A 15349-nucleotide genomic window follows, 5' to 3' on the forward strand; every position below is an offset into this window, starting at 1 on the left:
CAACACCTCTATGAATGAGTTTTATTTTTCCTCTTCACAAATATGGAAACTGAGGCTGAGAAGTTATACAAAGTAATTAGCTATTAAGTTGTAGGCCAATATTCAAGCTAGGCATGCTGGCCTCAGTGACTCTGTGCTGTGGTAACGTTCACTGAGGTTTCATTACTTTTTTACCACTACTCTAAGTCCTGTACATGTATTTACTTATTTAATTCTCAAAAAAACCTCTGAGGTCTGTATCATATTCTTCCCATTTTTCAGATGAGGAAGCTGAGGAAAAGGCTAGTGAAGTGATTTATCTAAAGATGCCTAGCAAGTAAACACTGGAGTAAGAGTTCAAACTCACATCTTACTCTGGAGCCCACACTCTTAAATACTAGTCTACTCTATGCCATGGTTTCTGCTTCTGTTGTCATCAAAAAAGGAAAAGGCAGCTGAGGTTCTGAGCTCACTCTACTGAGAGACTTGGACTCTGGAGACATTCTGTTCATATGCATGTCCTCACTCTGTCACTTGCTGGCTTCATGACCTTAAGCAGATCACTTAACCTGTATGTGCCCCAGTTCTACAATCTGCAAGATGGGTATAATAGTAGACCTAACTCACAGGGATATTATGACCATTAAGTGAGTTAATGTTTGTAAGTTTCTAATCAGGAACCTACTCCTATAAAGTGTTCATTATTTCTCCTATTCTTCAACTTCCTGAAAAGACTGATTCAGAGATAAGCAAAATGATAAAAGTTGAGGCCTGAATATACTGGGGAAATTCTCAGTGAAATAAAAGTCTATGGAATCAACGCTTACTAAATATCCTTCTACATTTTCCTTTACAGAGTGCTTATGGAAATAGGTGGATAAAAATTCTGTGCCCTCTGAAACCTTGAAGTACATACAAGGCTCATAAAATTAACACCAGAGAATAAGATCTTTCAGAAAGATCTTATTAAGTGCAACATACAATTAATCAGCACAGAAGCTTTATGCAGACAGGAAGTTGGAGAATGCTACTCACCTGGTTTTCCCTACAGCAGCAGAGCACTTTAGTTGTAAAGGGTGGGGTCCACTACAGCCTTTAAGACACTCAGAGGTCAAGGGGCACCTGGGTGGCTCAGTCAGTAAGCATTGAATGTTGGCTCAGGAAATGATCTCACAGTTCATGGGTTTAAGCCCTGCATCGAGCTCAGTGCTGACAGCTCAGAGCCTGGAGTCTGCTTCAGATTCTGTGTCTCCCTTTCTCTCTGCCCCTCCCCTACTTGCTTTCTAGTTTTCTCTCTCTCTCAAAACTAAAGAAACATAACAAAAAAAAGACACTGAGAGGTTAAGTGGTACCCAGCTCTGATATATACATTGATAATTCCTAGATGTGTTCTTTAATTCTATTAATAGGGACTAAATAACTTAAGCATTTATGTGAAATAATAATATCTCCAATCTCTATAATGAGAATTTATCAATGTTTATAATATACACATATAAATAATAAACTATGAAAGACTGATACTAAGTAGAAGTAGCTAAAATCATGAGCTCCAAAGTGAGACTGTCCTGAGTTCAAAGTCAGCCTCCATCCATTACCACATGTGAACTTGAGCAATTTATATAATATCCCAATCTCTGTTTACTTAGTCACAAAATAACAAAACTAATTGTTAATAACTCAGATACTTGACAAGCATTTATTGAGTAGCTACTTTGTACCAGCCATTGTTGGGTTTGAGTATACAGCAAGTATACATCAAATGGACAGACCTAAACCACTGCCCTCCTGAGCTTTCATTGAACTTGTAAGGATACAAAAACATACCATTTCTGGTGTATGTTCAATTTTCAAACAATGCTAGATATCATTGCTTTTAATTGACAATGAAGAGGAAGAGGAGGAAGATTTCAGATACCAGTGCCTCATTGCAGAGTTGACAATAACACTGAACTTAGGTACCTTGGGAAATATTTCTGGTCCATGGCCCTTAACTTGTGTTCCCAATCTTGATCTTCTCCCATATGGAGTGATCTGAATTGGGATTTGCTAATTTTCATAGGGGGTCTTTATCACTATGACCCAGTATTTGCTGGTATACTTATTCAGTGACTAATTCAATAACAAGTACTGATTGATTGGTTGTGATGAAAGCATTCTCTTCTGTATATGCTGGGTATAGTTCTCTTCACTTAAAGACTCTTTCATGAATGAATTAAAATATATTCTTTAAATAATAAAATATTAGTTTCTTGACTGAAATTTGTCCAGAATGATTATAAAACTCATTTATAGGTAGAGATATTAAAAAAAAAAAAAAGAGTCCGTGTTAGAAAAGAATTACATGAACAAAGAAGCCTGAGAGTGTGATAACTAGGATAAGACCATGTGAAGTAGAAGTGGATGTTATAGATGGTTTGGAGGAGGCCCCAAATTAGAAGAGATCAGGAAGAGCCTGGAAAAAAAAAACACTTTCAAGACTGATTAACTACCAATGAGTTTGTTTATATTTTTTTTCCTTAACTTCTACAAATAGCTCCCCTCACAAAAGTCATTTTGGAAACTTATCTTTCAAAGTCTGTAAAGACATCAGTGATTTTAGTTATCTTACTTAAAGAGGGTAATTTATCATCTAGTCAAGTGTGCATGTGTCTGCCAGGAAAACTGTGAGCCAACATATATCATACTGAGTAGCTTCAAGGATTTGGTTTTCCTTCTTCTGTGTGTTTGAATATAGAATTTATTTCAATCTGGCCTTTTTTTACCTCTCATCATATTTTTCTTCTAATTAAGTTCTATAAATGTATCCTCTACCCCATTTGAGCTGTAATAAATTCCTTTCCTGAGTTGGTCTTCTGAAAGTCACAAACTAACATTGTGATGAATTGCAAAATGGCTAATTTCCCTTTTGTGTTTATTTTGAGCAACAGAATGCTGGGGAAAAATAGGGTCTCACTAGAAAGAGGGTCCTGGTCATAGTGGTTACATGCCTGTAAGTTGATTATTTCCAGCATTGACTGACCCCAGCAGATTTCCAAAACTATATAGATCTAATGTGAGAACATAAGTTTCCAGCCTCAAATTCTGGGATTTTAATCGTATTACTGGAATGGATCTATGATGAATAATGTTTTGCTCTCATGTAAGCCCTGGAGTTAATGATGGCAGGTGTGGACTGAGACCATGATGTCATTGGGAAAGCAATTTCCTAAAGTCTACATTGCAGAAGAGAGAAACATGACCATTCATAGAATGGACTGTGGGAGGAGTGAATGTGTAATTTTTATTTTTTAAAGTCGTTTTTTGTTTTATTTCACTACATAGGCATGTAAATGAATTATGTCTTTGATTTGAGATGGCTATGTTGAAATTGAACAATTTGTTGGTAATATATTGGCTAAAATTTTAATAGGTGCTTAACATTGGGCACATTTGTTCTTATTACATTGTAAAGCATAGATGAAACTCTATATAAATAAGATTAAAACATTGCCATAGATAAAATATCAGGCATTAACCTTGTAGACTCTTGATTTTAGAATGGTTTAACTCCAATATTTAAATAGCCACAATGATCATAGCCCAGTTCAAATAATACTGCTTAATGTGTTAATCATTAATTTTACATACTTCTTTCTCATTTCCCTCTATGCCTTTATAGAGTGGGAATTGCCTTATGCATCCTGAATTCATTACCGTAATTTGTGTACTGTGCATTGACTGAAGCCAATTTAAGTGGCATATTAACACAGAATTTGAGCTTCTTTGCTTTGTGTAGATAGTGGGCCATGGAGTTAATGTTTCATTTATAGTATTTGTTATAGAGCTGTGATAATGTGGTTATGATTCATGATCTCTTCCTGGATAATGTCTGATTTAAGATACACTGTAGTCTGAAAAGATTCTCGATTTTCTATAATAAGCATGCCTACTGGTTCAAATATCCTAACGCCAAATTATCATTGGCATAACTTTTCCTCCATAAAAGAAAAATCAGAATTATTATGTTCAAGTCAGGATTAAGACAGGAACATCATCTAAACCAATCATCTTATTTTACAAACGAGGAATCTGAGATCCAGTGAAGTTCGTTAGGTTGATGGTGATCGTGAGAGCCATCACCAAGAGGTGGAACCTGGCTCTTTTGACTTCTGAAATAGTACTCTGTGAGCAGTCCTGTGGTCCTGCTTTGCTGAAATGCGATTGTTTGTTGTTGTTTATCTACTGTTGTTTTGTTTATTCAAAATGTGGAACAGTTTGCTGTTATCGCCTCATAACTCTCTTCTCTTATCTCTCCCTGTGCAGCATCGTCATGCACCCCTGCAAAGACATCCTAATCTCCTGTGGGGAGGACCGCCTCTGGAAGGTGGTGGGACTACCCAAAGGCAACGTGCTTCTCACAGGATTTGGCCACACTGACTGGCTTTCTGACTGTTGCTTCCATCCCAGGTCAGTGCACACAATTCCCTGAACCTGTCTACTCTCTCCAGGAATGCACTTGTTTACTCTGCTTCTATCACTCTCCTGTTTTTTTTTTTTCTTTTAACTACTTTATTTAAGTATGAATGACATACAAAAAAAAATTACAAAGTTAATGTAAGCAACTTGGTAAGTTTGAAGATAAATATACATCCTTGAAATCACCACCACAATCTATGCCATAAACATATCTATCATCTCCAAAAGTTTCCTCCTATCTGCGCTATTATTAGTATTTATTATAAAATAATTCATGTAATGTATACCCTCTTTTTAAGTATATGACACGATATTGTTAACTATAGCCTCTGCTGTAGGATAGATATCTAGGACTTAGTCATCTCGTATAAATGAAAGTTTATAGTCTGCTGCCTTTGTACTTTTCTCTCTGCAACCCGACACCTTCCACTGAATTTTGAGACATGTAGAGAAATGTTCTTGGGCTTTCATTATATTGACTTTAGATTGATTGTTTTTGATATTTGGATCATGTAAAACTTAGTCCACATGCTGATGCACTTAACAAAAATGGTAAGTTTCCCAGGACAAGCATTATTAATGCTTCTCGTACACGCAAGCTCTGACAAGACACATGGATCTAGTCAAGAATGCACACCAGTGTTTACTTTGCTTCTGGTAATCTTTAGGTTTTCCTCTTAGAATTAAGTTATCTACCAAAAAGAATCAGAAGGCAATGATCAATTTCTTTGAAAATTTAATGACACTCAACATATTAAAGAGAAGAAAGCATCGAGCCCTATAATTTCTGAATTCACTGAATTTTGGCCCAGAGGCCAAGGGAACAGAGATAAAGATTTTGTTAAACACTTAGATGCGGTATTTCTAGTGGTAGAAAGCTCTGCCCACACTTGTTCCTGGGGCAACTCCTAGTCCCAGGACTGACCATGTTCTCTTGTTCATCATTACGCTTAACATTTGTAAACGCTGTTCCATCTGACCCTAACAATCTCTGGTCTAGGTACTCTTGGAGACTCATAGTTCTTGGTACAATTTCTACACCATTCCATTGGGAAATTTTGTTCTTAGGAGGACCTCTGTTCATTTATTTTCATTTTTTCACAAAATTCTCTCTTTTTTTAATTATCTTTGTCTTATCCTTCATATGAAAGCTAATAAAATTCGATTGAAATAAAAATAAACGAAATTGTTGAGAAATTTGTGAGTTAATGAGAAAAGTGAGCTGATTTATTTTGATTTTTGAGAATCTTCTCAAAGTGTAATTTATGTTTAATACTAAGTATTTGAACTTAATTTTGAAATATGTAGTGCCGTTCATATTTGATATACAGATAAACAGATCCATGCCACCCCTCACCTTTTAGGAATATAAAGCCCATCTTGCAAGCAGAGACAATACAGTTAGAGGTATAGTCTATCACTTATGTAGCATGCTGGGCATGCTAATCAGATTTCCATAATGCCCTGTTATCATGACAACCAGTGACTCAGACATTTTCTCATTAGTGCTTGACCAGCACAAGGTCCTCTTAATAGATAGATGTTCCTGTTTTCCCACTCAATTACTGAAATTAAAATGAGGTTAAATACATCATTATTCACTCATAATATGAATTTACATTCAGTACTTTCTTTGGCAGAATTGTAGTAAAATGTAGCTACACTGTTTGCTTTTTTCTAGTGCATAGGGTAAAAATAATGAGGAAAAAATACATTTCACCTTAAATGTTTTTAAGTGAGAGACACTGAATAGCCAGTGTTCTTTTTGTAGAATTAATGAAAAATAATAAATGTTTACCAGAAACAACAAGAAAAAAAAACTCTTTTATATTTAGGGTAGAGTTCAATTCATAAAGAGTTTATGTTTAAAACCTCAAAACCTTATAATGTTTAATGTATGCAAATCAACATTGAAGATCATATGTATATATGTATATACATATATTATACATATATACAATGTTTATGTTTTTAAATTTGTTGAAATTTATACTTTCTGAAATTTAAATTTGTGACATTTTATTTTTATTTTGGCTTAGGTAACTGGCCAGTAAAAAAATAGTTTATTGTTGAAGATAATATTTTTTTCTATTTCTCTATGTACTAATCTGCAATTAAAAAATTAAAATAAATTTGATTCAAATATGATACTTTAATATGTAGTTATATCTTTCATTAATGAATGCAATTACAATCCTTCTCAGAGCCCATCTTTGTGATCAGCTTATTCTGTTTCCTTGGAAGAGGTTCAGAGTGGATAAACTATATACTGACATCTGTCTAAGTCCCATGCTCTTCACATAGAAAAAGAAAAGGTGTATATTTTCTTTATTTTATTTTTAATTGCGGTTGTTCCTAGTTGAGTACTTTCTGTAACTTCCAGCTGGATGTGTTCCTGATTACTATGAAATTAAATATACTGTCTCGTCTTCCACATTAACATAACCCAAATTTCTTTTGGGGGTCAATCTTACTTAATATGACAGTGGTATATCCTGACTTACCCAAATGAATCTTTGTTGTCCTATTTCCTTTGCCATAGCAGACCACTTCAGTGCATAAACAACAAATACAACAGGCAAAGTAATATTAATATCAGGCAAAGAAGGATTGACAGGTGAAAAATAGTGAAGATAACTTCTCACTTGAGGATTCAGATAATATGATGTGGAAATGCATAAAACAAAATATCTCATAAATACAAGAAGACATTGACAAAACCATAGTCATCAGAGTCAAAGACTTCAGAGTATCTCTGTCAGTTTTTAATCTGTCAAGTAAACAAAATTAACAATTGAATTAGATGAATTAATAAAATAGTGTTTTTTAACTGTAAAGAGAAAACATAGATTTTTGAAATCATTTATTATTAGAGTTTTTTAATGTATAAATCTTACGCCAATAATTTAGTATAAATGAGTTCTTCAGAATAGAAATTATGAAATCTATAACTTTTAAATAAAACTCAATAATAAAAATAAATAAAACAAAATGAAACCTGCATTATTAAAAAGTAAATAAATGAATATTGGATCACAGAGGAACTCTAAACTGTCATTACCTAGTTGGTAAACTATCTCTACCACAATACTTATCAAATGTCTGAGATGTAACCAAAGCTGTATTCAGAGTAACATTCATAGCTTTAAATGCTTTATTAAATGGTTTAATACATACACACACACACACACACACACACACACACATACACACACACACTGAAAAAAAAGTGAATTATGTATTCAAATTAAAAAGTACAACTGGTCAACAAAATGTAGAAAAGAACAGAATGACTAAATGAAAAATATAAATTAAATTAGAATAAAAAGAGTAAATATGTTTTAATCTAAAAGGCTTTTTGAGGAAAAATAAAATAAGAAACTATTATAATAGAAGTAGATACCTCACAAAACTGCTGGAAAAATAAAAGTGGGGAAACAAATATAAGCTTTAGTGATTCAGAAGGAGTTAAAGCCACAAAGACAAAAAAATATATACATGTTTGGAAATTTTTATAAAATAATAGATTGCTACAAAAATAAATATTACCAACACTGAATCAAGATTAAATAGAAACCCAGAAGAGATTAATAACAGTAGAAAAAAACAGTTTGGAAATTCTACCTTGCATTACCATCTTGAGCAGTTTCATTAAAGGCTGAGTTTTAAAAACTATATTTTTAAAAAAATCATTTAATTTTTAGGTTCAATGAATTTTTTTAAAACAAGGAAAGTTAGGAAATGTTATTCCTGGTTTTAAAAATATAGCAAAAGGCTGATTCTAAACCGAACAAATGTAGTTACCCCCACCATAACTATAGGCCCATTTCACAATCATAGATGCAAAACTTTTCAAAAGAAAGTAGAAAATGGAATTCAGTCAGATGTTTTTCAAAAGAAGTATACAATTGTACTTGAAAAGTATGGAAAAAGTAAGTGATACAACTATGAGGACATTATAGTATAAATTATCATAGTAGATAAATATTAAAGAATACTTTAAAATGGTTACATAAAAATCTACCATCTGTACTTAATGTTTGAAAATATTGTTAAGTCCCATGCTTGAAATTGACGAGAATGAATTTTGAACAACTGAACAGGTGGGAAACTAAGACGATATGGTGGGTAAATGTAGAACCTGGATGCCATGGAGTTAGATGGATCGAAAGAGGAATGAGTGCTTACAGGTGTTAGGGCAAAGTGGGGAACATAAAATCAGAAGGCAAAAATACCTGAAATACCTAAAATCACCATAGGAGCAAGGCCTGCCCAGGCTCTCTCATATCTGTGCAAACTGAGTTACTTTTTCAGTTGGTGTTTATTCTCAATAAATGTTAACCACGTATTTTTCTTTTCTTTAATGATAATGATTATTTTTTATTAAAACTGTTTGAACGCTAACATTTTCTAGCATATTTGTAACTCACAAAAATAATGTATGTGGGAAGCTTTTTATTTTAATGTTTATTTATTCATTCTGCTCTGTCAGCACAAACAAAGCCCAACATGGGCCTCGATCTCACTAACCATGAGATCATGACCTGCCAAAATTAAGAGTCAGACACTTAACCAAGTGAGCCACCTAGGCACCCCTGGAGAACTTTTAATTATAGGCATTGGACCAGTATTATACAGACTATACAACTGATGGCATTTAAAAACTCTTGTCATAGAGGACCAATCTCCCAAAGGCTATTTTGTTTCAAAATAATACTATACACACAACTGATCATTACCATAAGTTGTTTATAGTAGAATTGATTTTTTTTTGCATCTAAGTTCCTTAGTAGGGTTTGTGTATCAAGGCAATTTTTAGGAATTGCGTGGGTAACTAATCACTGTAGAACTGGCTTTTATTACATATCTACCACTAAATGGCAATCATACATTGGCAAGGTAAAGTACCCTATGCATTTACAGGATAGACAAATGAACCAGCTTAGAAAGAAATTCATCAGTCACAGAAAATGGTGAATGAGTGGAGCAATGCCGAGAATGTGCATTGGTGTTGCCTTTGCACTGTTGAAAGAGTGAAATATACAATGCCACAAAGTAGAAACTGTAAGCATACTCCAGTGCAAGATAGATGTCCTACTCTAAACCTCTAACACATGGAATCAGTTTCAGGTTGTCCATGTTAGAATCCGAGCTTCATCTTTGCTAGTCCTGTCAGTTTTCTCATCTGTGAAATGGGCATAATAATACCTACTTTGTAGGTTGATGGTGAAGGTTAATGCTGTATTAAAAACAAAAATACTATTGCCTGATATACATATGTTCAATAAATGTTACCCATTATTATTTTTATCCACTGATAGGTATTTTGAGAACTTAGAGATAACTCAAAACATTAAAAAAATTTTTTTTACATTTATTTATTTTTGAGAAACAGAGTGAGACAAAACATGAGCGTGGGAGGGCAGAGAGAGAAGGAGACAGAATCTGAAGCAGGCTCCAGGCTCTGAGCAAACGGTCAGCACAGAGCCTGATGTGAGGCTTGAACCCACAAACTGTGAGATCATGACCTGAGCCAAAGTCAGAAGCTCAACCGACTGAGCCACCCAGGTGCCCCAAAACCTTTTATAAACTTGGTAGCCTTAAACACAATGGGATAAAAAAGGAAGAATGTATTGTGATGTCTAGGTCCCACCAAACCCCTTAGAAAAATGCTGTTAAACCATATTTTATCAGTTGATAAGATGATATCTGAAGTTCTTGCCAAGTTAAACATCAAAACAGTTATAAATTGAAAAATAAGTACAATTAATGTGAAATGTATGTTATATATCTATTCTTAGCTCTTGAAAAGCATAAGTTTTTTTTAAACTTACACCAATAAACTTACCACATTTTGTTTTTAAAGAAGAGAGAGAATTCTGCATGTTTCTAATTTTTTTTTTCATTTTAGATTATGTTTTAGGAGGATTTTTTTTCACTAGAAAACCTGAAAAATGCTTTTAAATTTTTTTTAACGTTTATTTATTTTTGAGACAGAGAGAGACAGAGCGTGAACAGGGGAGGGGCAGAGAGAGAGGGAGACACAGAATCTGAAATAGGCTCCAGGCTCTGAGCTGTCAGCACAGAGCCTGACGCGGTGCTCGAACCCACAGACCATGAGATCATGACCTGAGCCGAAGTCGGACGCTCAACCGACTGAGCCACCCAGGCGCCCCAAAATGCTTTTTAAAGTAGCTTTTTTTTTTAGTTTGTTTTTTTGAGAAATGTAAAGTGTATAGTGTTGAAGCTCCTGTATCCACAGGCATGTTTTATTGTTGGTCCATTTAGACAAGCTTTGGGTAACTGAAGCACAGAGTTGCATATAAATCTCCAGGTTAATATTATTAGATCAATAAAACACACACTACACTACCTTATTATATACTATTTACTTTTTTCCTATACCAGAGAACTGCTCAATGGCAAGAAGGTAGTTTGAGTGTAAATACAATGTCCAATTCTCTGATCCTTGGGGTTGCATTTTCTTTTGTATTCACAGCTTATTACATGAAGCAGCATGTATCTTCCCAAATATCTCTGTAAAATGAAAGTATTTAGGATTAGTGGTTTAAACAGTTTCAAAGTGCTGCATTTTTTTCCTGACCTAATTGCCTGAAGCAGAAATAAGCCTGACAGCATCCTGTTAAACATAACTTTTACCCTAATAAGCTGATTTATGAATTGTGAATAAATAGGCCTCTAAAAAATCCCTCATATTCTTTCTTCCCCATATAAGCTATCTATTCATGTATTTATATAGTGGCTAAAACCATAGTATGAAAGCTCCTTGACAAGTATATCATTTAGTTATTAAAAAAAACAGAAGCATGAATAACCTTTTTATTTGCTGTAAGCATGAAGCCAAGAGTTCAAATTTGAAAGCATAATGAAGAGGTTGATGTACAATTTCCATAAGATTGTAATGTCCTGTTTCTTTCTGAGTTTTAGAGATAGATACTTTGATCATCTGGAAACCTCAGTAGATTTTTACCAAGATAAGTTTGAGATATACCTGTTAAATGATAATGGTTTACTTTATATTCTTTGAAGAGGTCTATATAATGCTTTTCTTCTTAATATAGTCATCTTTGTGTGAAGGGGATAATCTTTGACAGTAATAGAATACTTATTTATTTTTTTTATTAATTTTAAAAGTAATATGTGATCACTGTAGAGAAAAGTGTTGGAAAATAAATTTCCAATAGTCTCAACAGCTCAGTGAAAAGTTGGAGACTCTGCCCAAGGGCCCTCCTCAGGCAAATGGTAAAATGTGGTTCTACAGAAGTACCTGCTAAAGTCAGACTTGCTTTTAAGTATGGGTGTGACAAAAATAAAACAAAAAACAGCCATGTCATTTTATTTTATTTCTGATAGTCTAGTTGCTCATTTGGAAATGGGGATAACCTACCTCATTAGATTGATATGAAGGCTGCATGAGAAAATTTATGTAAAACATTTAACTGTCCTGGGCTCAGAATAGACATTTGGTAACACTAGTATTGTTGGTGTTATTGGGCAGAGTTTTGCCCAGGTCTGTTTTTTCTGAAACCGATATTGTCTCCAGGTCTATTGGCCTCTCTACCTCTTTCTAGCAGGGAAAAAAAAAGTCTGAGGAATACTATAAGTATTCAAAAGCGCAGTCAAAAGGGGAAGCACATCTTGAATGGCAGAATAAGAGCCTTCAAAAATTTCCTCTTCCGTAAAAGCAGAGATGATAAAAAATTGTCACAATCAATAATTTTTTTAGAAGTTGACCAAAGGCTTGCAGCCACCCAAGGATTGTTTATTGGAGAAAAATTACCCCCTTCCTATTCCTCTCTCCCCAGTTCTGTAGTGGCCATGAAAATAAACTGCCTCAAAATCATGGTGCATTGAAAACCACTACCATCAAGTAGAGGGGCAAAACAAATTTGCAGATTCGAAAGCCCCATTCTCAGATAAATGTCACTATTTGTACTTTCTAGAAGCCGCTTAGAAATACCTATTTGCAGCGCTTGTTTTTACTTGACCTGAGTCAGAACTTATTTTGTATGAATGGGATGGGCCATCTGACAGAGCATTTGTAACAATTAGTGGTATGTGTTTAATATTGCAGCTGCCAGAGGCAGCAATAACAGGCAAACAAGAGGAAGACCAAAATTCTTTTTTTTTTTAATTTATATTCTTAGTTAACATACAGTGTAGTCTTGGCTTCAGAAGTCAAACCCAGTGAGTCATCTTTTACATATGACGCCCAGTGCTCATCCTGAAAAGTGCCCTCCTTAATGCCTGTCACCCATTTAACCCATCAACCCACCACTGCCCCCCTCCAACAACCCTCAGTTTGTTCTCTGTATTTTATAGTCTCTTATGGTTTGCTTCCCCCTCTGTTTTTAACTTATTTTTCCTTCCCTTCCCCTATGTTCATCTGTTAATTTTCTCATATTCCACATATGAGTGAAATCATATGATATCTGTCCTTCTCTGACTTATTTCAGTTAGCATAATACCCTCTAGTTCCATCCACATTGTTGCAAATGGCAAAATTTCATTCTCTTTCAGAGGATGACCAAAATTCTTAAACAGAAAAATAGGAAATTAAATGCCCCATGGGGGCTTTGAAACACTGCCATATTCCTAGGAATATCAAAAGACTCATGGATTTGGAGGGGGTGGGCCTAGAAAAGAATTGAGGAGGATCTAATCTCTCACCTCTGACTGACCTTGTTGTTCAAGAAGGAAGCAAAAGCAAAGGTTGAGTTGTAAACTTCCACAATGTTGAGCATGTGCCCCAACATACATGCAGAGCCACTAACCAAAGACTGGATGACTTATTGAATGAAGACATTGAACCAGGACCTGTCCAATAATTAGCTAAAAAAGCAGATGTCTATGTCCACACACAACAAAGAATACTCACTTTTTTGAATTATTTCAGGAACATCACTAAGAAATACAAATAACAATAACAAACAGCAGCATTGGCTGACACTGAAGAGGAGGAAGTCTGATTTCCAGACTTTCCATATTACTTTAAATGTCAGGTTTTCAATGATCACCAAAAGTAGAAAATATGAAAAGAAGCAAGACTATGAACAGAACCAGTAAGTATGTTCTATTACAAATTAAAATTGCAGATGAGGGGTGCCAGAGTCGCTCAGTCAGATGAGCATCCAACGTTTGATTTTGGCTCAGGTCATGATCCCACAGTTCATGTGATTGAATTCCACGTCAGTTAGGCTCCATGCTCTTAGTGCGGAGCCCGCTTGGGATTCTCTCTCTCCCTCTTTCTGCCCCTCTTCCCTAAAAATGAATGAATAGACTTTTAAAATAAGATTGCAGATGAAATTAACATTTCTAATCAGTTGACATTAAGATATGAAAATTATCCTGGGGGCGCCTGGGTGGCTGAGCTGGTTAAGCATCCGGCTTCTGCTCAGGTCATGATCTCACAGTTCCTGAGTTTGAGCCCTGTGTCAAGCTCTGTGCTGACAGATCAGAGCCTGGAGCCTGTTTCAGATTCTGTGTCTCCCTCTCTCTCTCTGCCCCTCCCCCTGCCCATCTCTCTGTCTGTCTCTCTCTCTCTCTCTGTCTCTCAAAAAATAAACATTAAAAATTTTTTAAAAAATTAAAGAAAAGAAAATTATCCTGGATTATCCAGGTGGGCCCCAGGTAATCACAAGTGTCCTTTAATTGTGAAAAAAGAAGGCAGAAGGGGTCAGAGTAAGAGTGATGTGAAACTGTGATGTAAGAAAGGGATTCTCCCCTCAAGACAATGAAACTTATTTTAGAGTTCCAGAATTAGAAAATAATAAATTTGCATTAGTTTATGCCACTGACTTTGTGGTAATGTGTTATAGCACACATAAAAAGAAAACTAAGACACAGGTCTTACACTAGTTTTGTTAAATTTATTCCTAAGTATTCTATTCATTTTAATGGTATTGTAAATGAAATTGCTTTCTTAATTTTCAGATTGTTCAGTGCCAAGGTCTAAAAATGCAGTTGATTTTTGTATATTCATCAGTATGCAACCTCATTTATTAATTTTATTATTTTGATAGAATTCTTAGAATTTTCTGTATATGTTATCTTCACATACTACTTGCAAGATAATTTTCCTTTTTCTTTTCCATTAGAGATGGCTTTTATTTCTTTTTCTTATCTAATTGTTCAGCTAAAACTCTAGAACAATGTTGAATAGACATGGCAAGAGCAAAGGTCCTTGTCGTATTGCTGATCTTAGGGGGAAAGTGTTCTTTTACCATTAAGTATGATGTTAACTGTGGATTTTTGTTGATGCATTTATCAGGTTTAGGGTGTTCCCTTTAGTCTTAATTCTGTGAGTGTGTTTACCATGAGAGGGTATTGGATTTTTTAAAATAACTTTTCTGCAACTATTGAAATGTTCATGTAGTTTTTAATCCTTTATCAATACAGTGATTTTCATCAACTGATTTTTGTTTGCTGAACAACTTTGCATTCCTTGAATAAATCTTATTTGGTCATGATATATAAATAACCCTTATAACAGGTTTCTGGATTCAGTTTGCTAGTATTGTGTTGAAGATATTTGCATCTACATTCATAAGAAGTATAGATTATAGTTTTCTCATGATGTCTTTGGTTTGGATATCAGACCAACATTGGCCTCACAGAATGAGTTGGGAAGCATTCCCTCTCCTTATATTTTTTGGAAGAATTTGTGAAGGGTTGATATTAATTATTCTTGAAAGATTTGAGAAAATTCATCAGTGAATCCAGAGGATCCTGGGATTTTCTTTGCGGAAAGGTGTTGATTACTAATTCAATTTGAGGAATTTGCCCATTTCATCTAGATTATTGAATTTGTTGCCACATTGTTGCCACTTGTATTGCCATGTTGTTCATAGTTTCCCAAATAATCCTTTTTAATTCTGTAAATTTGGTAGTG

At 34.6% G+C, this 15349-nt stretch overlaps 1 protein-coding gene across 2 annotated transcripts in view; it reads left to right on the plus strand.

Moving 5' to 3' along the window:
* SPAG16 (sperm associated antigen 16) overlaps positions 1–15349 on the plus strand; it is a 1018955-nt gene that overhangs the window by 488467 nt on the left and 515139 nt on the right. For both annotated transcript variants that reach the window (XM_015539276.2, XM_042995277.1), the window contains one exon: positions 4285–4428. In XM_015539276.2, the coding sequence (XP_015394762.2) occupies positions 4285–4428 (144 nt within the window). The remainder of the gene's footprint in view (positions 1–4284; positions 4429–15349) is intronic.

The sequence above is a fragment of the Panthera tigris genome, chromosome C1 (genome assembly GCF_018350195.1).
Source record: "Panthera tigris isolate Pti1 chromosome C1, P.tigris_Pti1_mat1.1, whole genome shotgun sequence".
NCBI classification, from domain to species: domain Eukaryota; kingdom Metazoa; phylum Chordata; class Mammalia; order Carnivora; family Felidae; genus Panthera; species Panthera tigris.